Below are 26984 nucleotides of genomic sequence, written 5' to 3'. Positions count from 1 at the left end.
CTCCGGAGAGGACGGTCCACCTCCAACCACCTGCCGGCTTGTTCTCCACCGAGCCGGCGCGCCTCCGCTTCTCTTCGGAAAACTGCGCTCGAATAATGTTGGAGACTTAAACGAAAAGGACTGAACTGCAGGTTTCCTTTTTGCAGCTGAAAGGGGAGAGAAGCTTTTCACTCGCCGACACCGCAGCGTAAAGTCTGGCGAACCGCGCCATGTCGAAGCCCATGGAGCACGTCAAGCGCCCGATGAACGCCTTCATGGTGTGGTCCAGAGCCCAGCGGAGGAAAATGGCCCTGGACAATCCGAAAATGCACAACTCCGAGATCAGCAAGAGGCTCGGGGGCGAATGGAAGCTGCTGTCCGAGGCGGAGAAGCGGCCGTTCATTGACGAGGCGAAGCGCCTGAGGGCGGTGCACATGAAGGAGCACCCGGATTACAAATACCGGCCCCGGAGGAAGCCCAAAACTTTGGTGAAAAAGGACAAGTTCAGCTTCCCCGTCCCCTACGCGCTGGGAGACCACGAGCCCCTGAAGTCCGCCGGGGCGCCCGTGGGTGCGCTCGTAGACCCGTTCAGCGGAGCCGCCGACAAATCCGCGGCGAGCAAGGCGCTCTTCGCTCACCCCATGGCCGCACACCCCTACTCGCTGTTCGACCTGAGTGCCAAGGCGTCCGAATTGTCGCCGCCGCCCTTCCCCTACGCGTCCCCGCTCGGCTACCGCGGCGCCGCCTCCGTCTTCCCCGGGGCGCACGGCCACCCTTCGCCGGGCAGCCCCCCGGGGTACATGATCCCGTGTAGCTGTCCCAGCTGGACCCCGGCCGGCGTACAGCCGCCACTGGCCTACATCTTCTTACCTGGGATGGGTAAAACGGCGCTGGAACCGTACCCGTCTTACGCGGCTGCGTTGTGAGGCCGGGAACAGTTCAAACCGGAGCGAATGGGACTTTTTAAAAAAAATAAAAAGTGAGGTAAATCTCGACATTTACGTTCGCTGCTTTTCCTGTCAGAGCGAAGAGGCGCGCGCGCGCCGACCGGTCGCCATGGCGACGCGGGCGCCCGAGGCCGCTTCTGATTGGCCGGGGCGTCGCAGGGCGGGACGTGGGCGTCCACCAAAACCAACGTGGAGATGTCCTTTATAATTAGTAAATTATCAGCCCCACGGACGGAATGTGCGTTTGGAATGTGTAATGAAAATGTACCTATTGCAAATATGTATATATGTATATATAAAAAAATTAAAGTGGATTTAGTCTCACGTTGTGGAAACTGTTTTTTTTTCTTTATTTAAAACGAACAAGCAAACTGTTGAAATTATGAACAACTATAAACAACGATTATTACGTTTTGTTAATGTGAAAAAAACTAAAAACCTTATCATTTCTAAATATTGCATATTATTAGGCCGTTAGTACGCATTACTTTTGATTAAAAAACGTCAAATGTCAAAATCGAGGTTTTTATTGTTTTTATATTGATATAAGTCAACCCTCTTCATCCCAAGAAATTAAATAGATTTTAATCAATTTCTCCTGCAAATACACCTGCAGTATATAACGTATTAGCAGAAAAGCTAATTAATGAAGGGCCATATCGGATAGAAAAAAAGTCGACGAAGTCAAATGTCAAATGTTTTTTATTAAAAAAAATTTCAAATAAATTCCATTTGTGAAGTAAATCCTGACACTCTGATTATCGTGACGGTTTGGACAGGCAGCGTGTAATTTTTTTTTTTAGTTTTTTTTTTTACATTTCAGGTTTTCTGGTCCCGTACTTACGTAAGATCACGCGAGATGTCAGGTGAAGGTGTCACGTGCGTCGTCACAATTACGCCGTAAAATGCGCCACTCATTTCATGTGAAGAGTTACACCAAACGTAAAAATAGTTATGCGCTATTAACAGAGGAACACAACATAATATAAAACTGAATATTACTGTTTTGTCCAGCATTCAAGCATATAACAGAAAAACCCTTTTCAGCATGCACAAATCTTTATTTCTGAAAATATGCAATTAATCATTCCTCAACTATTAAGTTTAAGAGGCAAAAAAAAAAAAGATCTTAAAAGTCTTTCTGTGGAAATTGTTGATCAGTGACCATGAGCAGGGACTGAAGACAGAAGAGCGCTTTTGCCCTGTGTTCACCAAAATACCATTCTCCCTTTGTTTATTGGACCCTGCCGTGTCAGGCCTATTGGGCAGCCTCTTAATTGCTGGATAGGAGGTGAATGGAAGTGAAAAGACTGATCTTCATTCAGCATTTTGCGCTCAGACGGTTGGAGAGGGTTTGTCAAGGAACAAAACGGGGATTGTGATGGCATTGTGGGAAGGTTGTTTGTTGAAGTGGACCTCAGCAAAATGTGACTGCTCTCGGAGATGGTCTTGAAAGGAACAGGGGGTGTTTGGAAAACTGTTAGGACAGGGCACTTTTGTGTCCATTGTGGTCGCCTTCTTTTCAAATGGTTTTTGTTTTTCTCCCCCAATATACCCAGCTGGCTGGACTGAAAAGGCCAGAAATGTGTTCACAGCTTTTTCCCCTGCGAAAGCTCTTTCCGTATTAAATGGTGACAGACCACCGTCAGTGTGTCTAGAAAGGCCGTGAAATGGCGTCTCAAGAAACACTCATACCCGAACAATGGGAATCTGAACGATGGGGTATAAAGCGTAGACTTCACCGGCAAAGCGGCCACAATAAAGTCCATGGCAGGACATCAAATCATTTACCACCCAAGATGAATGAGGCTTTTACAGAAGGCACACTTCTGCCTGTGACTGTTCATTTTACACATTAGTAATGAAAAAAAGAAGCATTTTAAATTTATATAACATTTTGTAAATTACCGTCCATTGACGATGTACAGCACTATTTGCCATCAAAAGACACTTTACTGCATTGTTTACTGCATTGTTAACAGATTTTTACTTCCTCCTAAATCTGTTTCTGTTATTAATTTGTGGTAATTTGTTATTTGGCCATTTCATGTCATTCTGTCATTCATGTCATGTCATTCTGTCATTCTGTCATTCATGTCATCCAGACAGCAAGTCCGATTCCATCATAATTGACATCTAAATGCAGACAGAAAATATGCCTTTATGAATCCATCTTTGCATGTTAAGTCCACAGATGTAAAATGAGAGGAAACATGCACGTTCAGGCCAAGAGCATCACGATGGTTTTAGCAAGTGGAATTTCTTTAATTCATCTCTAGGTAAGATTTGTTCACAGTGAGTACATTCATCAGCTCAGAAACAAAGTTCTTATTCCTTTACATATTGTAGTAATATGGTATCAGGTCCACTTAGCTTTGCCCAGATTAATTGCATTGAACTTTTTACTTATAATTTTTTTTTTACTTGTTTTCCTTTTTACTTTATCTTTCAGAGATGGCACATTTCACTTCTTCACTTCTGCTTGAGTGATGAATAACTGTGCCATTTCCACAGCTGTTTTCCTTCAGCTTCTTGCTATGTTGCTGGAACAGTAACTCACTGTCGCCTCTTGAGGTACTAAGTGGTATTACAAGATGGAAGCAACCGCTAGTTGGAAGCTAACCTGCCACACAACACTTTACGTCAAAACTATAATTTCTTTGCACTTAAATCAATTCTTTGCAATAAATCAAATGTATTAATCATTTTCTGAATGTTTCAAACTAAAAATGTGTATGCATTGAAAATGTAGGAAAACAGGGCTTTAAACAGTAAGAACTTCCACGTCCCACTGAAGCCAGAACATGGCCCCTGAGGGCTCTCTTGTACATTCGTCTGGACAAGATACCGAGAGTGTGCGCACTGCACCTCGGGTACGGGTCCCTCCGTCTGTCAACCAGGGCCGTGCATGTAAATGAGTTGCATGCTTCTGGCTCTGCCCACGGGGCCGCGATACAATCCGGCATCACCGTCTCAGACGGATTATGCAAAGTGTCGTCGAACGGCATTATCGCCGCGGCGCTCTCAACTTCATGTAAGCACATTTGGCCAAAAACAGGCACATCCTCAACTCCGTGTTCCTCTCAGCGTCTCCGTTTGTTTACCCTCAGAGACACACGAAAACAAGACAAGCCAAGAAAATGTGTCTCTCGGTGTCCCCGCCACTGCACAAATCCCGCGTGACTCGGAATTAAAGGGAACATTCTGAGCGTACTAATGGCGTGTGGCTTTTTATGTGTGCACTCCCACCACAGTGCCCCCCGGGGAAAGATTGCCTGCTTCATCACTTAATCCCGTTTGGTTTTCCCGGCAAAATATATTCATCTGAAAATTAGAAGGAGGTAGCTCGCGCCTGGAGGAGGCCTCTCCTGGCGTGTGAGCGGCCTGGTGGCGAGGGGGGATTACTCGCTGGCTCTCGTCATGTTACAGATCTGTCCTGCAGGAGATTGTACCCTCCGCTGCCTCGCTCTCGCCCTCAGCAATGCTCGAAATTAGCCGGGATTATACGTATTGTACTTCTCAACCCATTTTTTGCTGATTAAATGTAAAAATTGCCCGCGTCTGGTATCAGTGTTGCAGCAGGATTAGTGACTTGTATGGAAATCATTCTTTCAGATGTGGTGGGATTGCACAACATTGGTTATTGGCACCTAATTTAGTTTGGTTTTGTTTGGAGATAAAGTGTGTGGAAGATGAATTGGGGCAGTGGTGGCCTAGCGGCCCCGTAATCAGAAGGTTGCCAGTTCAAATCCCGATCCGCCAAGGTGGCACTGAGTGAAGCACCGTCCCCACGCACTGCTTCCTGGGCGCCTGTCATGGCTGCCCACTGCTCACCAAGGGTGATGGGTTAAATGCAGAGACAAATTTCACTGTGTGTGCTGTGCTGCTGTGTATCACAAGTGACAATCACTTCACTTCACTTGGAATTTAAATGCACGCGAGTGAACTTACTATATATTTACAACATGTTTTTCCAGATACTTTCTCTGTCATAAATCTCACCTACAGGGTTAATACAATGCAAATGTATATAAATATGAAAACAAAATACAAATAGCTTGGAATTAATTCCGTAATTAATTAATTCCGACATTAACTAATTCCACGGCTCGTCTTAAGCCGCGACGCTGTAGAGACCGTGCGAGCTCCGTTTAGTTCCAGATCTGACAGCTCAGGGTGCAATTGTTCACATGCACCGCTGCCTGCAACAAGTAACGGGTTTGAAGCTACTGGAGCGCGCAGCAGGCCTGATACGGGCTCTGGGCATTTGGTCAATTCCGGTTCCTGCTCCTCTGCCAACCGCATGCAGAGTGCAGGATGGGTTTATATTCACCATGATACTGCTGTAAATGACAGGGTACTCGTCCTTGCGGTGTCACCTGAGGCCAAATGAAGTCCTGTTTTCAGTAAAATGTGAAATGACATTTTAATCAACAGTCATTTACAGAAGGGTGGTGTCAGTTTTAGTGAACTGAGAGGAAATATAGTAAATACAGAGGAAATTTATCAAAATTCAAGAAAACAGCAAAACAATTGAGGGGAATATATTACACCGACAGAGAAACTACACCATTTTGCTCTTTCCTTCACCTTTTCCTTGCTTTTCCAAGGTTTCCACCCCACAGCGTCATGGTCTATCCAGTGTCTGTCATATCATTTAATTGCAATTGCCTCTTCGATATACACTGCATACTTATCTGGCGAAACATATGTCAGGAAGAATGTGTTAAATTTGGCCCACTGCCGTGCATGAGGGTGCAACAGCACCCGGTCTGGTGCGCTCCCCCCCATGGTCGGCCCTATTTTGTTACCGCCGAGCCCGTCTTATCTGCCATGCCGCTCACAGTGGAGGGTTCAGTGAAGAGGTGTGATATGCTGCTGAAATGTGGGAGAGAGGGCGTGAAGTGTCCAATTGAGATTTGGGGGGTGGGGGTGGGGGTGGGGGTGGAAGGATGGGGGAGGTGTCGCCCGTGGGTTGCAGAAGTTGACTGAGGCGGTGGTGTTGAGACTCCTGTGACCCCACAATCAGCTTTTTCTCCTTCCTCTGCCACCGTCTTTTAAATCTCTGCTCAAAGAGGAGCTGCTGAAGGTGAAAGACAAAGATAAATAGAGAGACGGACAGACAGAAATAAAAATAAAAATGTGTGAGGGAGAGAGAAAGACTTCATGAGCGCATGGCATGTTCTGATTCCCAAAGTCCCCCAAATCTGTACGAACAACCTCACAGTGTCCACAGAGCCATTCAGCAAGTGTCTAGAAATCTAAAGAGGATTACATTACTAGTACTGTAGGAACAGTAACAAATAACTCTTTGGATTTTAAAGATGTTAGATGTCTGTCAGATTTGTACAATTCATAAATTCAAAATGAAAATCCCACTGCATTCAGTCAGGATTTGCACTTTATAGACTAGTGTGGCTGGTCTTATTTTTTCATAGATACGAAATCAGACCTCGCCTTCCAATTTTTAAGCAAATGGCGCCCCCTGGCGACAGAAATGATTGATGCCGTTTTACTGGCCAAACAATTTGGTAGATTATTCATCGCCCATAAACTCTTCCACAGGTTACAACTTAAATATCTTTTATTGGGATTTATTGCAATAGACAAACACAAAGTACTGTATAATTGTTAGAGGAAGGAAAATGATACATGCTGTGCAAAAATGTGTACAAATTTAAATCTGAGAAGCATGGTGTGCATTTTGTATTCAGCCCTATTTACCACTAAATTAAAAACCAGTCCTTCAGAAATCACCTAATTACTTAATAGAGTCCACTTGGGTGTATTTTAATATCATTATAAATATAGCTATTTAGTGAAGGTCTTGTTAGAGAACATTTATGAACAAATAACATTAACACAATGTCACATGTCCTGGCATGAATATTAATATAACAATATTGTTATTACTTAGGCATTTCGGAAAACACTATATAATATAATATTTACCCGGTTCAGGTTATCACTACTTCACAGTGCTACATGTGTTGTTAAAAACTCTTATCATCAGCTAACATTTTTTTGTTAATCTGAATTAATTTCCAAAAATGTAGGTAATGTACAGTGTGACTCCCTTTGGCAAAAGTTCAATACTTCATTTGAGTCACTTTATCAGTCTGTATTTGTAGCATTTCTTGACCCAATTTACTGTATATTTTCCCATTTCAGAGGTACAAAAATGTGAACATATAATCTGTCCCATATGCATTCATTTATTAATCCACTGGCGAAACAGCTAAATCATTTGAACAGTCATCCAGTAATGCATGCTCTAGAAAACGTGGCCCAGCATTGAACTCATCCTGAACTACACAAGTCCCTGCTCCATAATAACTTGATTGTCATATCAGGCACTTGTGATATTGTACTAAATCTGCAGATCACTGCTTGTACCTCACATAAATATATATAATAAATCAGCATTCATGTTCAAGTGTTAACAGAAAGTGGGTAAAAAAAAGAGAAACCACATGTCACAACACTGTATTATTATGGTATGTGTAGCAGTGGGGAGGAGGGAAATTACCTTCCTCACCCAAAATACCCAAACACTTCCAAGACCTTTATACTGAGAAACACGTGGAATACATAAGAAAACTTTACACGTGTAGGTGACGTCTCTCATTCCTGAGGATTGAACCCTCTTGTGTTAAGATGGACAATTTTATAATTCGCCCTTAATTGTATCTTAAAGGTAAAATGATCTGCTTATGCTCAGCTACTAAAGCTTAATGATTTGTCAAATCGATAATCAAATCCACAACAAATATTTTAGTACTTTGGTATAGACCCAAAGCTTTGTGCATGTGATTTAAATGACTTCATTATCTTCGGCGAGATCGGTTGCGGATTTAACCCCCCAGGACCAGAGACTGTTTACTGTGTCTTTGTTCTTGTAGCTTCATTAAGAGAAGAAAAGCATTGAAAGCAACACACTCAAGGGTTTCAGTCCTCAGGGCCCAGTCTTTCAACCAACAAGGAGTCCTTCTGTCTCATCATCAGGCCAACTGTGCACAACTTTGCCTAAAAAGCTCACATTAAATATGCAAATGGAGGTAACAGTTAAAAAGCATAAACATCTACCTTTGGCTTATGTGTTTGGGAAAAGAATGTTTGCCATGGGCCCAGAATACACGTTTCAGTTAAACATCACAAAAGACATTTTGGATAAATAAAAATGCAAAAAATATATAGCAACCTTATTTATACATGTTTTCAAGTTCTGTACATGTGGAATCCCCTCCCTAGACTTGGTGTGCTAAATCCATGTGCCGTTTGAGTTGGACTCTTAAATGTGTCTCTGTTCCCTGGAATTGGGACGATGTCCTGCCACTGGTAGCCCAGATTCCACCACAGGTCTGCCATCCTGGAGTCTCTGTCCAGACCTTAAATTCTTTTCCATCAGAAACGAGCCCTCGACCCCCTGGACATGGTGAGTGGCAATGTGACAGAGGACAGAGATGACACCTCCCAGTACAAACTCCGGGAAAGGAAGAGCCGATATAGAATCACTACAGAGATGGACTGGCACAGGATTACGCCAATGGTGATCACCTGGAAACAGTAAGAGTAAATGTATTTTTTGTGGAACACCCTGTGCAGTTGTGCCTGATCTGAATGTTACATTAGCAGTTGTGTTTTACCGCTCTGGGCTTTGTACCTTTTCTATCTGGTGCTCGTTGAAAATCCCTGAGATGAGCACGAGCACCGGGTGACAGAGGAACCACAGAAAGCATCCCTGCAAGCCAAAGAGACACATCAGGCACACAATTCAGACTAATGAAAAAAGCTACAGCACCCAACTCCACTCGGGTTCAAGACGGTACCTTGGCGAAGCTGAGGTAAAAATCCCTCTTGAGCGCGCTCCTCTCGGCTGAGACGATCTGGTAGAGCACAGAGGCCAGCAGCAGGGCCAGGACCACACGTAGCGCCATCAACAGGACGCCCGCCATGCTGCCCTGGGCGTGGTAGCTGTGGTGCTCTGTGTCTTCAAACTGCTCCCAGATCAGCAGTGCCCCCTGCAGGTAAACTGAGGTGTTTACACAGCTGCAGAAATGAGGCTCAACTCAAGCAGCACAATTTACATCCTATCATCAGCTCAAACATGAAAATGTTGAGATTAGAACAGTGTACCTGTGTGAAGACCCCTCCCATGGCGAGGGCGGTGGATGTGGGTGAGGAGTCCCACTGTAAAGGTTTCACCTGTGACTTCCTACTTCGACTCAGGGTCCATCCCATACACAGACTCAGCAGCATGTACAGCATCTGCATTTGGGCCACCATGTCACAGACTGCATGGACACAATAAAATACATCATGGTGAGTCTGTTTTGTTTAGAATTTTGGATGATATTTTCAACTAATCCACATATTCAGATTATAAATCCTAATATTTCATGCTTCATATTACACAATGACGTATCTGTATAGACCACATGTCTTAGTTTTAATGATAGTGGGTGATTATGGCAGATGCTGTTACTTTCTTTTGCTTTACGTTATGTAATAAACTAGATGCTGTTTCACTGTGTACTGGATGCCAACCACCCATACTAGTTAAACTGCAATCGGGTGAACATGGGAGGGAAATGCTTTAACTCACACTCGGCTAAACTCCCCATCAGTGGGGCACCAACTCCATCTCTGGCGTACCTGGTGAAAGAGCATGAACAGGGCAACACCATTAAATATTTCAGGTTCAACCAATTAAAGTGTAGATCCATATTTTCCTACTGTTAATTGAGACCTGTGACTAATATAGCATTTGATAATTGACTGAATGTTTCATATAAAATCACAGATAATTTGGCTTATTATGAATACAGGGAATGGAGGGAAACCAAGGAGAGCAGATGATAGGTTGGTGGGTGGCTCAGCCATCCGGAATGTAAGCCATGTAAGAGATACAAACTCCTCCATTTTTACACTTTTAGAAAAGCATCATTACTCTTTTTCTCTTCGGGAAATAATTAACACACAAACAAGCAAGAATGGGCTGGGCTGTGCGGTACCTCCTTGCAGTTCCACCTCTCAAAGATACCAATTCTCGCAAGCTGGTCTTGTTGAGGTCCATTTACAAACATGAACCATGTTCAAAGTCTTGTTTAAAGTGACAAAAAGGAAGGAGGAAATGTGTCCTCTGAATTTAACCAATCACATTTTTGTGGACAGTGGGCAGCGACAAAAGGCGCCCGGGGAGCAGTGTGTGGGGACAGTACCTTGATCAAGGGGACCTCAGTGGCACCGTGGCAGCTTGGGGTTTGAACTCGCAACCCTTCAGTTACGGGTCCACTTCCTTACCCGCTATAGGCCACCACTTCCTCGCAAATATGGCCCATATGTGCCTATTCAATCAAATTTAGTGGGTAACACACTTGCCTATGAACCAGAAGACCCGGGTTCAAATCCCACTTACTACCATTGTGTCCCTGAGCAAGACACTTAACCCTGAGTGTCTCCAGGGGGGACTGTCCCTGTAACTACTGATTGTAAGTCTCTCTGGATAAGGGCATCTGATAAATTCTGTAAATGTAATGTAAATGTTTTAGTTGCCCATAGGTACGTTTTTTGGCAGTGTATGTAATAACCACACTCTGCTTGGCTAGAAACGGATATTGAGGCTCACCTTGCCATGTGAATATAGTTGAAAAGCACCGACATGCCCTGGAGCACAAGGGCGGTAGAGAGAACTTTCAGCACTGTGTGCATAGGTCCACCTTTATTCAGTGCCTGCCACAACGGCTGCACATAGATACAGGATGCCACAAAGTACGCCAGGATCAGCAGGAAGTAAAAGGTGTGAAGGCCTGACAAGAGAGAGGATGCATAGACCAATTCCACGTTTGTGAATGCATGACTATCGGCCCTTGTGTGGCGAGGCTGGCTTGTTACTCACCAGCTTCCTCCGCGCTGAAGTGGTCCAGAGGGTTGCCGGCAGAGTCTGGGTTCAGTAGGGTGATCTGGAAGCCAACGTCCCCCAGTGCACCGTCCACGTCCTCCTCCTGACAGGTGTATCGATCAGTGTACATGATGTGCCAGGCCTGAGGGTAGGACTGTGGGGGTATGGTCAGATTGTGCTCCACGGTGCTCAGTGAAACTGATGAGGAGATTTTGGTGCCAAATGTTAGTATCTCTATGGTGGTCAATAGAGGATAAGGGTAATTTAGAAATATAATCCATTTTGACTAAAGAAAACTCGAGTTGATCCCGATATCGTAAATGGCTAATGTAAATGAGCATGGTTTCTGAAAATGGCTGTTAATGATGGAATATCTGCATACATGTACATTGTCAGCAACAATTAGTCTTGAGTTCCAATGGAATGTTGTATTTTTTTAAACCAAGTCTGTGACTCTGAAAGCTTCATTATTTAATAGAAAGCCCTTTTCAATTATTTTATTACAGCTGCACTGAGTAAAAAAGCAATACATCTGGACACATTCACACTAGTACAGTATATAGTGCATCTATGTGGGTTGAAAAATCTTCAAACTTAGTCAATAATTATTTCGATTCCGTTTCATGGAAGCAATCCTTTAATCGGTAGTGTATGTTTCAAAATGAGCTCAGCTCATATATGACTGGATCTTTGCTGCATTTTGCCACCCTCACCGGACAGCTGGGCCGCCGAAACTCTGTCCAGGCAGCTGAGGTTGTCGAAGCCCTCCATCTCCTGAAACAGCAGCAGCCTGGCCTCCTTCTGCACGGCCACGGGGACGTTTTCCAGCCGGTACACCATCAGGCCGTTTGCTCCTGGACAACAGAGACACACCCTCGCTCTGACAAGTCTGGCACGGTCCCTTCTTTCAACTCGAACAAGGCGCATATTTATCGGCACAGATTAATTCTTATTTCTAATCCAGATTATTCCCACACCAATCCTGTCAATGAACAAACAGAAATCTTTTCGGCAACCGCTTACTGTAATATTTGTGGCATTGGCGCCATTGGGCTGCACGCACGATTAATAAATGTAATTTCTGTGTCACCTACCGTGATAGAAGAATTTCGTGATGTATTGACCAGTGTGCTCTCTCGCCGCATCGCTCTTAAAAACTCCGGACACAGTTTTCCCGGTCGCCAGACATAAACACTGCAGCAGCGACGTCAGCGCGATCACTAAATGAAACATGGTCTTAATCGTCGCTGTCTAAAAATTAGAAATTATTCCTATTAAATACGGCAATGAATGGCATTGTGCGCTGTGGACACTTCCCCCCCCACACTGCGCCTACGATGTGAGTGATTGTTCCACTGGCCAATCACACGAAAGGATTTTCCTCGACGAGCAGGCAAGTGACGAATAGGAGCGAGCTAGAGGCGGGGCAACAGAACCTGGCAACGCAGGCAACTGACATGATACGTGTCAGCGCTGCCGTAAAGCGGAAGTAAACTGTCGAAAAACGATACAAGCTGTGTCTCTTAAGCAGCCTGTTTATCTCTGTCGCCGATGAATAATCGACCTGTTTTAGTAGATGTCCGTCAAACTGAAGCGATATTTATATGTCCTTCTTTTTACACCGCTATTTAATTCGGAAATTTGAACGGAAGACTAACCAATTCAGCAGCGCGTACACGGAACCGCAGTCTGATCGCCGTCGTCAAGTTTAAAAGTTTCGATGTTTGTTGAGACATCGCTGGTTCGCTGACAGGCATTTATTCGTTTCATGCCCGCTTAGACGTCTCCTGTCACACTGCCGCCATGTGGCGACGCGGGCATGAGAGTGGCGCTTGTTTCACGGCTTAGTCGTGGACGGGGAGTCCGGGTTCTGTGCAGTCAGGATAACATACTCACACAAAAAATCCAATCCGACGAACATGGACTCCAAAACCGTTTTAGTCACCGGAGGTGCGGGCTTTATGTGAGTACACGTTAAAACACGTCGAACAAGTTACCGTGCACACGCCTGCTTTCTAAATCTACGGAAATGGTGTTCTTCCAGTGGATCCCATTTCATCGTCTCCCTGGCCAAGAGGTATCCTGGCTGGAAAGTCATCAATTTGGACAATGTAAGGATTTTTCTTCAGTGTCAGAAGTGTGTTGGTGCGGAGTGACCGCCAGTTTCGCCTCTTCACAGCTGGAGTACTGCTCCTGTTTGCGGCACCTGAAGGGCTTCGACGGGACGAATAACTACCAATTTATCAAGGTGAGTAATTCATTCAGTAACATGCACAAAACTACACCGGGTGTGTTGTTTGAAATGTTCTACTTTACTTTTACTGTGCAATTTAATCCAACAGGGAAACGTATGCGATCCATTATTGATTAATCGCCTCTTCGCTAAAGGAAATATTGATATTGTCTTCCATTTTGCTGCCCAGACGCATGTCGGTAGGTATTAATAAAATGTTTTGTAGCCACTATGTTTTTTGTTTTAAGTACTTGAAAAACTACTTGATAATGTCCTCCCCTGCCATTCTGCAGAGAACTCGTACCTCTTCCCCTCCAGATTCATGGAAGTGAATGCGGAGGGTACGCGTGTGCTGCTGGCAGCCGCATTGCATGCTGGGATAGAGAGGTTCATTTATGTCAGCACTGATGAGGTGTATGGAGCCAGCATTGATGAGGCAATTTAAATATCTTGGAGTAATTAGTTCCTTTTTTTTTTTTTTAAATAACTATTATTGTATGGAATGGTATAAATTTAATTTGGCTATTTCAGGCCTTCGATGAATCTTGCCCAAGAAGACCAACCAATCCTTATTCTATATCCAAGGCCAATGCTGAATGTATTGCCCTTTCTTTCTGGGAGAATCACAAGGTAATTTCAACATAACCTGTGATTAACATTTCTCTTAGAAAAAAACAGTACAGTACAGTACAGGCTAAAGGTTTGGACACCTTCTCATTCAATTTATTTTCTTTATTTTCATGAAAGCAACTGAAAGCAACTATGAATGAACACATGTGGGGTTATGTACTTAAAAAAAAAGGTGAAATAACTGTTTTTATATGCTAGTTTCTTTGCTCTGGTTACTGCTTTGCACACTCTTGGCATTCTCTCGATGAGCTTCAAGAGGTCGTCACCTGAAATGGTTCTCCAACAGTCTTGAAGGAGTTCCCAGAGGTGTTTAGCACTAGTTGGACCCTTTGCCTTCACTCTGCGGTCCAGTACATAACTCCACATGTGTTCATTCATAGTTTTGATGCCTTCCGTGAGAATCTACCAATGTAAATGGTCATGAAAATAAAGAAAACACATTGAATGAGAAGGTGTGTCCAAATTTTTGGCCTGTACACAGACTCTCTCTCTCTCTCTCTCTCTCTCTCATATATATATATATATATCACCATAATGTTAATGAATAACGTTTCAATGAAACATAACTGAAGTGACAATCACTTCATTTCCACATGCTTTAAACCTATGGTTTTAGATATAGAGTATTTAGTGAAACTTTACAGTATCACATTTTGCCTGGTTTTATAGTTGCCCGTCATCATAACAAGGAGCAATAACATCTATGGACCATGGCAGCACTATGAAAAGGTAAACTCCTATGGCCTGCTATTTGTATGATTTTTACCATTTCTAGGAAGGGTTTACATTAAAATTTACAGGGGTTACAGTAACATGTATATATCAACAGGTAATACCCAGGTTCATATCTCTCCTTGATGAGAACAAACAATGGTGAGTCTGGGCCATGGTGTGCTGCACAAACTGAGGCGTTTTCAATGGGAAATGATGACTATTGTGAATGATCATTTGTCATGCAGCACCATTCAAGGCTCAGGTCTCCAATCCCGCCACTTCCTGTTCATAGAGGACGTGGTGCAGGCCTTTTTCACGGTGATGGACTGCGGCTCTGTTGGAGAGATTTACAACATTGGCACCGACTTTGAGATTCCAATCACTCAGCTGGCAAAAGAACTTGTCTCTATGGTTGGTCCATGCGTTTCTTTCAAATATATTTACTGAAAATGACCCACTTACTGAATCTCCGTTTAACTGATAATTCAGTTATAATTGTAATTTTAATGTATGCATGGTACATAGATACCATCAATTCAATTGGACTTGAATTTATAATTTGAAATCATTTTGTTTGCATGAATTAACACTTCTATTGTCCTAATCCACAGATGAAAAATGGCACCGATGCAGAGCTGGATGATTGGCTATTGTTTGTGAATGACCGGTAAGAGATATATTAGGTGTAAGACAATCTTAGGTAGTTTCACAATAAAAATAATAATTTATCACTTGTGATTTATTTGTATGTTATTCCTGTAGTCCCAACAATGACCTGAGGTACCCGATTAATTCAGACAAACTCCACAGACTTGGGTGGAAGCCAAGGGTGTCCTGGAAAGAAGGGATCTGGAAGACAAGTGAGAATGATTTAAATGTTTGTGTGCATTGTGTGGGGACAGTGCTTTAAAAGAAAGAAAGTGAAGTGATTATCACTGTGAGACACAGCACACAACAAAATGTGTCCTCTGATTTTAACCCATCACCCTTGGTGAGAAGTGGGCAGCCATGAAAGGCGCCTGGGGAGTAGTGTGTGGGGACGGTGCTTTGCTCAAGGGGTCCTCAGTGGAACCTTGGTATATTTGGATTTGATCCGGCAACCTTCCTAATTATGAGGTTGCTTCCTTAACCACTAGCCCAACATGATGTAGGATTGTATTCAAATATATGAAGAGGTTTGGTGTTCCGCTGTCGAGTAATTCCTGTCTTCTCTGTTGTGTTCATCAAAAGATTTGTATGACTGAAAGCCACATGCTGACTAGCCATTTTTCCCATTTTTTTTAAGCCAAGGGGTATAAAATTCTACCCTTAACTTTACATGTACCCAGGGCTCTTTTGGGGTGGTAGCAGCCTAGTGGGAAAGACACTCAGGTTCTCTTAAAAAAAAAAAAAAAAAAAAAGTTTAAACCCCACTTACTACCATTGTGTCCCTGAGCAAGACACTTAACCGTCAGTGTCTCCAGGGGGACTGTCCCTGTAACTACTGATTGTAAGTCGCTCTGGATAAGAGTGTCTGGTAAATGTAAATGTTTTGTCCCTAATGGTGTTCAGGAATAAAATAAAATAGAATAATGGCAGAGAAATTCCAACATTAGAAAGCCCTGATAGCTGATGTGTTTATATGCTTCTTTTTTTGCAGTTAGGTGGTATGAAGAAAATCCTCATGTTTGGCCCACATCAACATTGAGAGATTCACTACAGGTTTCATTAACCACAAACTCCAATGACAACTTGGAAACTGAAGACTCTCTAGTAGAGCATTAGTAGTGTATAGTTAATTTGAATAAAAATCTGAAATTGTTTATTTATACTCCTTTTGAAAATGAACTGTTGAAACCATGAACTGTTTTGTCAGAATGGATGATGAAGAGGTCTAATTTTACTCAGTATTTATGAATGATGTAATGTGTTAAAAAATTCTAAATATTTTTCTTATAATTTATAGGTGCTTTTTGGGACCAATGTTTTTTTATGTAATTTTATGGCCATATTTGTACTTTTGCTAATAAAGTATTATCTTAACCAAGACATTTCAAGTAATTGTTGATTATTTGGGGACTATGTACATACCTGTTCTCTAGACTATTCAGGAGTGGGTTTGGACCATATTTAGGTCAATGGTTCCAGGCAAGTTAAAAGAGAATTTGGTTTTGGAAAAGGTTGGAAAAGGTTTTCAGTTAAAGTGAAAATTACACACTGAGTCTCTGGGAATGTTTTGCTGCATGTTTTATTCACTTTGGTTTAACAATTGTGTTCAGACTTCAAGACCCTCTGTCAACAAAACTGTAATTAACTTTCATTTTACTGTAAATATTCCAATGATTCTTAATCTATTTACATAAAATTTTCTTATAACGCTATATAAATATATGATTTCCAAATGCATCTTATTATGCATTTTCCAGACGGTGAATATTGTGTGTTTAATAGCTTTACATAAGTAGCCCAGACTGAACTATAAATAACACTATAGCTGCAATACTTTTTAATTTCCTAAAATGAAATTCTAATAAAGTTTTAAACATTTCAGATACACGCAAATGGGCGTAAATGGACGTATAAAGTATACTTTAATTCTGTAGCCTGGTAAACATTAGGTGGAATAAAAGTACATGTACAAACGTCACCTTTCGTTTAGCCTGCATGAGAAAGAGCGTTGACGTCAGCCGTCGAAGCTCTGGTTCGTCCGTGGGGGCGGAGACGCGCAAGAGGCGGCTGCTGATTGGCCGCCCTGCTAATAAACGGGTTTTAATGGGGCGAGATTAAGAAACTGCTGCCCATAATGGTCAGAAGAAGCGCTCCCGGACGCCATCCCGGATCAAACCCGTCCCACCATCCGGGGAATAAGCTCACGGCGCCGCCGCCATTTTGGCTCTGCGCCGAGGAGCTTCCTAACCTTGGTAGGGCGGAGCCTGGCTCTTCTGGAAGCAGGGGTAGCATCGAAGCCGCTTGTGGGAGGAGGGGGCCAGCGAGGCTGGAAGCTGAAGCAACGGAGAAGCGGAGAGGGAAGCCAGCAGACAGCGGGGGCAAAAACCGCCTCGTTACCGCCATCTGCACCGCGGAACCCGCCCGAGCCTGCGTGCGGCTGCAGGGGACCGGCGATGCGCTGTTTTCGGGGAGGATTATTTTCCGCCGGGCCCTGCGCCGCTTATTTTCGTCCGCGGGAATAATCGAGCCCGCCTCACTGGGGTGTGCGCGGCGCGGCGCGGCGCGGCGCACGGTTCCGACCCGCCTAGCCGCGGCTTTAGCCAGCTAGCCCGCTGCTACCACCCTGCTAGTGTGCGAGGCGGCGCGGGCTTCCCGGGCGGATGCGGCGAATTAGCTCCACATTGTCTCCGGGAGCCGTGAAATATTGAAATACCAAGCCCGCTAGCGACGCGGCGACCGCCGGAGGATTTTCTGGAGAAGGTGGGGCGGGGGACTGTCAGAGCCAGCCAGCCAGCCAGCCAGCCGGCCGGGGTTTCGGCTTTTCGCCGGGAATTACCGTCGCGGGAGGCACTGACCGGAGGACCGAAGAGGCTGAAATCTCGGCGCTGCAGCGCCAGCCGCACAGTTTGGGCGTGTTTCGTGGGGGCAGAATCCCTCTTCCCGCTGGACCATGGCCGACGACGACGTGCTTTTCGAAGATGTGTACGAGCTGTGCGAAGTGATCGGGAAGTAAGTGGCCGAAATTCAGTCCCCGCCCCGCCGGGTGCAGGCATCGTTATGATTATTGTGATTATTGTTATTTTTAATAGCACGGTTGCATTGGGCAGCTACATGGATGCTGACTCTCCTCCTCCTCCTCCTCCTCTTCCTCCTCCACTCCCTCCTCCACCGTCTCGGTAACCCGAGCCCTGGCTTCTCTCTCTCTCTCTCTCTCTCTCTCTCTCTTTTTTTTGTCTTGTCCCCCTCCTCTACACAAAATGACAGTCACTAGCGACAGTGGCAGCTCGTCCTCGGCATGTGAGAGCCGGGAATCTCGCCTTCTGTGTGTTGCTCGCATTTTAATTTTTTTTTACGTCGGTGCTCCACGCTTTGAAACAGGGCTGCTCCAGTTTCCCTCGTTTTCAGGGCTTCCTGATGATTTCTCCGACATTGTTCGGTCGGGGAGGGACCGGGTGCGTCCTCGTCTTGGCAGTAAAGCAGTCTGACTTCATGATTGATTGATTGATTGATTTTGGCAGGTCTCACGGTGGTCAGTATCTTGGTTGACCGGTACTGCACAATTCTTCAGATGACTCTTCCCCTCACTTTACGCCTTCTCCCTCGTGTCGTCACGTCCACCCTGCAACGAATGGAGGAGTCTGGCTGTAGATGAAGATGTCACGAGACGTCACCGTTTAGCGATGGCCCCCGCTGGGTGATGCTCTTAGTGCGACCTGCTGTTTGTCATGTCTCCCCCGTTATAGTCCAAGACTCCCCCGTTATAGTCTTGAGGCCAATACAGACCCCCACACACATGCCCTATCCCGCGAGGCACCATTCTTTGTGTGTGTGTGTGTGTGTGTGTGTGGGTGTTCCCGTCCCTTTCTCTCCATGCCCTGTCTTTTTATTTTATGTATTTTTTTTTTTATCGCTCTCTTGCCGGGTCTCACGTTCCAGCGTCGCTGTCTGCTCTCATGTGAAATTGTCACGTTTCCCGCCTGCCGCTCTGTTCAACGTTAGTGGGATGTTTCACAGATTTTGGATGGTTTGTCGTAAATTTACAAAACCGTTATAACTTTGGCTCCTCGGTCGAAACGAAGCTTCCGACTTCTGTCTTCCGGGAACAGAAATTCAGGACAATCACACATCAACGCTGGATATTTCAGCGTGAAAATGCATGTATATATTCATACGTATACACACTACGAACCTGATTCGCATTCAGGTTTTGTGTGTTGGGTTCTTGAGACATTGGGGAAACGTTGTGACCGTTCCAGAGTGCAGTTCTACCGCATCGTTCCGGTTTGTCTAAACCTCGTCCTGCCGGTATGGTGTAGGAACGTAGTGCACCGCGCCACTTCTCATTGCTCGTAATACGCCTCGATCACCGTTATGGACCCACCACCAGGACCGCGTCCGATCGCTTCTGAGCACCTGCCGAAGGCCCCCGACGCGGCGGGAAAATATGGCCGGTTTCGTATCCTCCCTGGATATAAACACACGCGCCGCGCCTCGGCGAACAAAGTGGCTACTCACTATCGCACGCCGGTGTGGGATTCCGGCTCGGGCGCCGCTTCTGTCACGTTTCACCTTCGCGGCTCCTGCACTGGGTTAGTGGGCTTTGCCCTGTTTGTCCCAGATAAAGCCCCGCCTCCCGTCCCCACGACTTATTTGGACTTAGTGTCATGCTGTCCACTTAACACTGCGTCCAAGCGTAGGTTTTTTTTCTTTTTTTTTTTTTTTTTTTGTCTTTGCTTGTGATTTGCCGGGTCGTCCACCGTCGAGCGCGCTGCTGCTGACCCTCCTTCTGCAGATTGTCCGGTCAATACAGGGCAGGGATGCTGAATGGGATCAATTACGGTGAAACCATTGACCAGCGTGTAGCGACACAAACCCGCCGGTGGCCTGAAACCGAATCCTGTACGTGCGCCGCGCTCTCCTTTTATTTTTTTTTATTTTTGGAGAGGAAGGGAGTGATCAGTTTTTACAAAATGTGGTTTGTACAGTTTTGCAGCACCGGACGAGCCATTCAGTTTCGTATCTTGTTACAGTCCGAGTAAATCTGCCTCGTAAAAGTCCCCGTCTGATCTCCTACAGTCCAGGCCGCGGTAACGAGGGTTTGCCGATGGCCCTGGGCTAGTGGGGGCTTAGTTACGCCTCGGATGCTGTGCAAACCTTTGAGCATCTCTTTATCCTAAAATAACGAAAATTGGGGGGAACAAAAGCTCATTCCTGCGTCAGATGCCTGAAGGCTCATGGCTGTGCACACGGGCCGCTGCTCTGAGCAATAACGCTGCTCCTGTCCCTGTTTCAACTTCATCTCGCTAGGTTCTTTTTTATATATATATTTATCCTGAGAGACTGGAGATATGTCATCCCCATAACTAGTCAGAAATATGAACAGGTGTGAGGTGTGTGTGTGTGTGTGTGTAGTAGTTTACTATAAAGTTATGACAAAAGCAGTTTGAAAACTTGCCAAAACTAGTCTCACTTGTTAAATCCAACTCCCACAGTAAAATTCTCTGAACAATCAGACAAAACTATAGCTCCAGACATTTCAGTGTATAATGGGTGTCGAAACTGTGCAACACTTCAATAAAATAATGTTTATGCAATGCAAATATATGCAACCAATATAAAATGCTCAAGATGGTGTGATACACGGGACAACAACGTCACCGGTCTAAAAGTTACACGAGTGAAGTTTAACATATGATAGCCAGTACTAAGAGTTCAAATGTGGTGCCTTGTATGATTTTTTTTTTTTTATTAAGCCTGATACTATTCAATATAACATATATGAACTGAACCTTCAATGTCTGGGTTGTGATCACTATTTGCTTTGAATTTCATTGAAACTGTTACAGTGAATAATTTTTTCTGTGAAAATGTTACATTGTAAGAGGTAACAGTGTTTCAAATGTCTGCAAAACTTTGATGGTCCACATTATATGATGATGGTCCATATTATCTCACTACCCATCTTAAATACTAGGACAAGTAAAAGTGCAAATATTCTAGACATTTTCTCTGCATTAAGGTTTCATTTTCCAGAGAATCACCAACACAGCGAAGTTTATAGTGCATGAAAATGATTGGTTTGTATGTGGGACAGAGGTGTATGAATAAACTGCAAAAGTTTCTCACTGGGTATCTATTCGGAATCTCAGCCTGAACCTGCTCCCTATCAGAATACGGTAGTGAATTTGTTTCTGTGTAAGCATATTGATCAGTATTCACATTTAATGAGTTGGATCGAGCTATTAAAACTTGTTAGATAGTCAGCACATGTAACAGTACAGTAGAGGTAAAAATGGAAATAATGAGAATGAAATGCTAATGAATGTCATTTTAACTAAACGCAGTATTAGGAGTGTGGTAGGGCAGGACAAATGTGATTTTATACCTTCCCCGCGTTTTAGGTTTTTTTTTAATTATTAGTTACCTACCTCTGTATATGATGGCCGGTGTTGATATTGTGGCATACCTCCACAAATGAATCAATGTGTTCGAAATCCTACTCTCTCGCTCAGCACTGTATGGCAGAAACTGTATAATTCTGTATAATTCATTCTGTATAAGTCTGTAGAAGCCTCTATATAACTTTACAGTGCTGCAGACGTCTAACAAACAGGAATGCTTAAAATCATAAAATACCTGGTTTAATAATGTTGTTTTTTTTTGTCATAAATCCATAAATGTTTCTAGATGAAATTCATATAATGCATTGCATCTGTTGTCCTTATAGTATTTTACACCTTATGGAGTTCTTCAAAGACAAGCAGCACCGACCCTACCGGCAAATAAAGGCACTCAGTATTGTGTTCCCCTCGACTTCACCCCAGACATACTGGATGTGTTTGGAATACCAAGTCCATTTTATCTTGTGGAACAGTGGCGGGCACAAAAGAACAGACAACAGTTTATTTTTTTGGCTCTGGCCACACCAGAGCTTCCCGTATTCTTACAATGAAAATGGGCGACCTTGGGGGTGTTTGCGCTAAATTACAACTGTGGGATCCTCTTTACTGAAAATTTGGTCTGATTTTATGACGGACGCCATTGAAACTCTTGCCCAGGTTTCAAGTAGTCTTGAGAGAATACCGGGATGTGACTTGAGATCAATGTTTCCCAACCCTGGTCCTTCACAGCACAGGATTCCGGGATTCCAGGGCCACTTCCTTAACTGCAAGGCCACCACTGCCCCAGGAAGTTTTTGTTCCAAACACATGCATATCTTCACAACTTTTACAGCATTTATCAGATGCCCTTATCCAGAGCGACTTACAATCAGTAGTTACAGGGACAGTCCCCCCCGGAGACACTTAGGGTTCAGTGTCTTGCTCAGGTAGTATGTGGGGTTTGAACCTGGGTCTTCTGGTTCATAGGTGAGTGTGTTACCCACCAGGCTACTACCACCCTTCTATTATTAGGCCGCTAAGTAAGACCTGAGCCTAATTAAGGTAGGACTGGAGTGAAGGTTGTTTGACAGACGTTCCTCCGGGGCCAGGGTTGGGAAATGCTGGGTTAGATTACCTGATTATAATATCCCAGAGACCCTCCTTTTCCCTCTTTGGTCCATGGGATCCCGGGATCTTCCTGCGGTTCATTTCATAGAGAGTGGAAGTAATCTGTGTGTTGGGATGCTCACCAGGTTGAGGCAAGGGCAGGGCGTTATGGCCTCTAAAGTAATATTGTGATCCACTGTAAATATCTCAATGTCTTGGGTTAAGTTTCATTATGAATCCGGGATTTATACTAACTTTAGTATATGTTTTTTTTTCATGCAGTCATGAGCTGTTTCCATTTTGCCCTTGCACGACTAGCACGTGAAAAAGTGTGTAGGATGTCCATGTTGTGATGAATGATTAAGCAGCTCAAAAACCCTGACAACTGTAAAACCCAGAGGAAGCGATTTCCAGGTCTACGTGCAAACGTCCTGGCAAAGCTCGACAGCGAAGTACGTCCTGCCAGTTAAACAATAACATTCCGATTTATACTCTGTGTGCACAATATAGTCATTGGATACATCGCACGTGGAACAAGATAAATTGAGTATATTCAATATATCGCCCACCCCTACACTGAAGTTGCTGCTATTTTGGGAATACAGCTTCTTGCCCTATTTCCCTTTACCATCACAACTTTATGCCGTATTATCGTGAACGATATGAAATGCTGCAGGTTACCCACAAAGTACAGATGCTCACTGTACAGTCCATTGCGAGGAAGACGAATCCCCTTTTTTCCCAACTTTGGCATCTTCAGGAACATCAAGGCAGCAAGCTGGCATGTAAGAGGAAATGCTGGTTCATTCTTTCAGCTTCGTCCAAGTCTTCATGGGCATGACATGGACAGTAGTTCTAGTCATTACTCTCGAACCAGCTTTTCCCTTGCAAGGATCGAGCCTTTAATGTACTTTGATGCAACCAGAGAATCATAACTGAGATATGAAGCACCCTCCAGCTGCACTCTGGGCTGGAGCACGGAGCCCCTTCAAAATGAAATATCAGAAATATGCAGTTTTCAGCTTAATCTTCCCCTGTACATTAATGCGCAGAAACAATTGCCTTATGTATGGAAAGAAGGTAATTCTCATGCAGATCTATAAATTGGACTTTGATGAGAATCTGAGCCAAATAAGGGGCTGATGCATTTATGTTTAATATTATTATTTATGGTAAATATGTGTGTTTAAAAGAAGGCCTGCCACATCTAGACATTGGTGTCCCTGTGTAGGTATGCATGTGAGTTTTTTTTTTTTTTTTTTTTTTTTTAAATCAGAGGGACCCCATTGCAGGATTGTGGTCCTCATTAATGCCCCAGAGGAAGAAAAAGAGAGAGGGGAGGAGAGGAAGAGAAAGAACGAGTTTGTTGTCTCTCCTCTCCCACTGACAGGGCTGATTGTTCGGGCAGATCCGCTTGTGCATGGAGCAGTTTAGCCGGTTGTTAATTGGACTGCAGGGTCAGGTTCAATTTCTCTGATGGCCCTTGCCGGATGTTGAGCCTCTCACACAGAATGCAGGAAAACTGGGGGGACGGCAAAATTCCCGGAACGATAGCCTTCTGTGGGAGGGAAAAAGAACTGACCCGGTGGAATATTTCTCCTCACGTTCTGGTGCAGGTCCTTGGTTACTCTCTGTGTCAATATTTGGCCCCTCGATTTGGGTGCCGTGCCGGGGGGAGTCGTAGCAGCCTGGCTGCTGTAAACACATTAATGGCCATTACAGTGCCCTGGCTTTATGGAGGCTAATGGGCCCTCGCAGCAGTCATAACCCAGAGGTAAGCTTATCAAAGATTTAGCAGGTGAAAGCTGATACGAAAAAAAAAAAAAAAAATCTTGCCTCTTTTATCCTGCGTCCATTCATATTTCATAAGAATGCCGCATACGGCGTTTTTTTTTTTTTTTTTTTTTTTTTTGCTTCCCTTTTTCCCCCATTTAGCGGTGTGTTCTCAGTTACTGGGTTTCTATTGTGGGGCTTCTGGGCTATGAAAAGGGCTGTTAGCCACGGTGTTTATGGTATTTATTTATTCAGCTAGCTGTGGGGCTTTTGTCTGTTTTCATGAACTCCATCGTTTATGTCAGGGTTCCAGGGAATTTGGAGACTGTTTCAGCCATCTGTGGACGTTTTACTGCCGCCCTTTTTTTTTAAAAAAAGCATTCATATCAGCAACTTCATGTGATGGTCTTTAAGAATTCTGGGTGTCTTGAGAGGTCATCTGTGGGCACGAATGGGCATTATAATTGTTTTTGGCGACCTGTACTAATTTTAGTTTTAGTCTAATCTTTGTGTCAAGCTGTCATTTTAGTTTTTATTAGTCTTAGTCACATCTAGGGCTGCAACTAACGATTATTTTAATAATCGATTAATCTGTGGATTATTTTTTTTTATTAATCATAGAATCGGATAATAAAAAAAAAAAGCATTCATTTCCAACCCTTTATTCAGAAACAACCAAAATCTTTAGAAAGTGCACAAACATGTTGCTCCTTGAGCTGTTATAATAGAATAAAATAAAAATTGACTACCACAAAAAACATACATGTATGCTTTACATCTGCCAAATATAGACTTTTTTTTAAAATAAAGTGCCACCTGAGCTGCCAGAACGATAAATAATTTATAAAAAACTAGACACATGAAATAGCATAAGAAATGATGTCTTGTTTTCTGATAAAACATCTCAAAATTAAGATATTGTTTAAAACAAGCAAAATGATCTGCCAATGGGGTAAGAAAACTAATCTTAATGAGATATAATCTCAAACAGAAGTTTTAAGCATCACTTAATTTTCTCATGCCATTTTTCTTGTCTAGTAATCTTGATTTAAGATTTTTTTTTGCAGTGTACATTATAACAGATTGAAAAATGAATGGTCCAAAAAAGGCTAGTGAATAAAAACATGTCTTTAGTCTTTTAATGCAAAGTAACTATAGCACCCCTGCTTTACTACTGTTATTAACGTGCTAACGCTAACTTGTCATGCCTGTCCAGCTGAATGACGGGTAAACATTTACATTTACAGCATTTATCAGACGCCCTTATCCAGAGCGACAATCAGTAGTTACAGGGACAGTCTCCCCCTGGAGCAACTTAGGGTTTAGTGTCTTGCTCAGGGACACAATAGGCGAGTCGTCCACGCGGAGACACAGAGAACAGTCCGAACGCTGTTTCACCCCCCCCCTCCACACCTGTAGGTGGCGCTGTAAGTCCCCGTCTAGTTCTCCTCTGCGGCGAGTTAAACACCAGCACCAGGGACATTACGTTCCTCACTTCAAAACGGAACAAAAGTAGGATTCTGTAGCGACTTATCCTGCTGCTGAACCCCCTTCTTCCTCCTCAAACACTCCAACATGTTTGCGTTTCAGATGCTGGATCATTGCCGTGGTGCTCCCGTGCCGTGCCATGTCTCTTTTGCATATTTTCTCGCAGATTTCTCTACCTCCGCTTGTTTTTTTTGTTTTTTTTTGCTCCACGCTGTCAATGAGGCGCCAAACTCTGCTAGGGTCTGTGCGCGAGAGAGACCGAGTGTGTTCACTCTGCTCCGCGCTCAAATAAATTTTTTTATTTTATTTATTTTTTTTAATAATCAAACGTCTCCGCGTCGCGCGACATAACGAATCGATTAGGAAATTCGTTGCCAACTCTTTTAGTAATCGATTTTTATTGATTCAATCGATTCGTTGTTGCAGCCCTAGTCACATCCATTGTTATTGTTACCTTATATACTCAAGAATACTCTACATCTGTTCCAGACATGGAAGACGTGCTGATTTGTTCCATGTTTTCCTCACATTTGGGAGGAAAAAAAAACACCCCGTCTCGATTAATCAACGAAAATGAAGATGTATATATTTGTTTAGTTTTTATCTTGTAAACCTCATTTTGTATCTGAATCTCTGCCGATCTCTGCTGATTTCACTAAAGAAAACGCTTAACAGCACCACCCAATGGACTAAATTTGTGCAAAAACACATTGATATTGTATCGGATACAGGGACATCAAATATCACCACGTAAAATATTGTGATGCATTGCTGTATCAATATTTTCCAACACCTCTAATTTATTTGCTTTCCAGTATGTCAGTCATGGTAAGATGCTATGCATTTGATAATATTTAAAAGTGTTTCACAACATAGAATTGTAATAGAGACTGTTAAATGTGGGATGAAAGTCATATTGCATAGTGGCCCAAATGGCACCTCTGTAACAATTCACACCCCTAATATCATAATATTAGAGTTAATAGTAATGTTGATTAGACCAAGCAGTTATGGTTAAAGCGGACATTTTACTTAAGTAGTATTTAGTGAGTCAGTTCTCCCTGAAGAACCACGTCTCGTTTATGGGATGATCTCCTTCACAGCAGAGGGACATTCCACGTCTGATCCTCGTAAAGCGAACTGATAATTTATTTCCACTTACGATCACTGCCGAAGGAACAGAG

At 43.6% G+C, this 26984-nt stretch overlaps 4 protein-coding genes across 19 annotated transcripts in view; 3 read left to right on the top strand and 1 right to left on the bottom strand.

Moving 5' to 3' along the window:
* LOC114765007 (transcription factor Sox-21-B-like) lies at positions 1 to 1233 on the top strand. The gene has a single exon (XM_028955030.1). It carries the CDS (start codon positions 210 to 212, stop codon positions 903 to 905), a length of 696 nt encoding a protein of 231 aa, XP_028810863.1. The 5' UTR covers positions 1 to 209; the 3' UTR covers positions 906 to 1233.
* A 5259-nt stretch (positions 1234 to 6492) lies between these two features.
* On the bottom strand, positions 6493 to 12177 carry gpr180 (G protein-coupled receptor 180). Its single transcript, XM_028955506.1, has 9 exons — positions 11922 to 12177; positions 11541 to 11681; positions 10825 to 11025; positions 10555 to 10735; positions 9532 to 9581; positions 9063 to 9220; positions 8756 to 8947; positions 8590 to 8667; positions 6493 to 8483 (listed from the first exon to the last, which is right to left on the bottom strand). The coding sequence occupies exons 1-9, from the start codon at positions 12058 to 12060 to the stop codon at positions 8331 to 8333; spliced, it is 1293 nt and encodes a 430-aa protein (XP_028811339.1). The 5' UTR covers positions 12061 to 12177; the 3' UTR covers positions 6493 to 8330.
* Positions 12178 to 12306: 129 nt separating this feature from the next.
* Positions 12307 to 16432, top strand: tgds (TDP-glucose 4,6-dehydratase). 2 transcript variants are annotated; one of them, XM_028955508.1, is made up of 13 exons: positions 12307 to 12514; positions 12608 to 12790; positions 12872 to 12938; positions 13007 to 13075; positions 13170 to 13260; positions 13354 to 13496; positions 13592 to 13690; positions 14360 to 14419; positions 14520 to 14563; positions 14650 to 14815; positions 15016 to 15071; positions 15167 to 15264; positions 16044 to 16432. In XM_028955508.1, exons 2-13 carry the CDS (start codon positions 12747 to 12749, stop codon positions 16166 to 16168), a joined length of 1062 nt encoding a protein of 353 aa, XP_028811341.1. In that variant the 5' UTR covers positions 12307 to 12514; positions 12608 to 12746; the 3' UTR covers positions 16169 to 16432. The 2 variants fall into 2 exon arrangements, with proteins under 2 accessions (XP_028811341.1, XP_028811340.1); XM_028955507.1 differs by having other exon boundaries at positions 12307 to 12790.
* Positions 16433 to 17288: 856 nt separating this feature from the next.
* The window catches only part of LOC114764356 (peripheral plasma membrane protein CASK-like), a 45264-nt gene continuing 35568 nt past the window's right edge, over positions 17289 to 26984 (top strand). For 5 of the 15 annotated variants that reach the window (XM_028953920.1, XM_028953919.1, XM_028953918.1 and 2 more), the window contains exon 1: positions 18003 to 18061. In XM_028953920.1, the coding sequence (XP_028809753.1) occupies positions 18003 to 18061 (59 nt within the window). Of the gene's footprint in view, positions 18062 to 26984 lie in introns of all 15 variants that reach the window. The other 10 variants (XM_028953908.1, XM_028953911.1, XM_028953906.1 and 7 more) reach the window with 4 other exon arrangements.

The sequence above is a fragment of the Denticeps clupeoides genome, chromosome 15, assembly GCF_900700375.1.
Source record: "Denticeps clupeoides chromosome 15, fDenClu1.1, whole genome shotgun sequence".
In the NCBI taxonomy this organism is placed as follows: Eukaryota; Metazoa; Chordata; class Actinopteri; order Clupeiformes; family Denticipitidae; genus Denticeps; species Denticeps clupeoides.
This window is presented reverse-complemented; position numbering and strand designations above follow the sequence as displayed.

Coding starts and splice junctions, on each gene's coding strand:
- LOC114765007 (XM_028955030.1), top strand. CDS start 210: ATGTCGAAGCCCATGGAGCACGTCAAGCGCCCGATGAACGCCTTCATG.
- gpr180 (XM_028955506.1), bottom strand. CDS start 12,060: ATGTTTCATTTAGTGATCGCGCTGACGTCGCTGCTGCAGTGTTTATGT. Junction 8,948..9,062: donor TGGGAGGGGTCTTCACACAG/GTACACTGTTCT, acceptor GTTTACCTGCAG/GGGGCACTGCTGATCTGGGA. Junction 8,668..8,755: donor TTTACCTCAGCTTCGCCAAG/GTACCGTCTTGA, acceptor TTTGGCTTGCAG/GGATGCTTTCTGTGGTTCCT.
- tgds (XM_028955508.1), top strand. CDS start 12,747: ATGGACTCCAAAACCGTTTTAGTCACCGGAGGTGCGGGCTTTAT. Junction 12,791..12,871: donor ACCGGAGGTGCGGGCTTTAT/GTGAGTACACGT, acceptor GTGTTCTTCCAG/TGGATCCCATTTCATCGTCT. Junction 14,564..14,649: donor CTTGATGAGAACAAACAATG/GTGAGTCTGGGC, acceptor TTTGTCATGCAG/CACCATTCAAGGCTCAGGTC.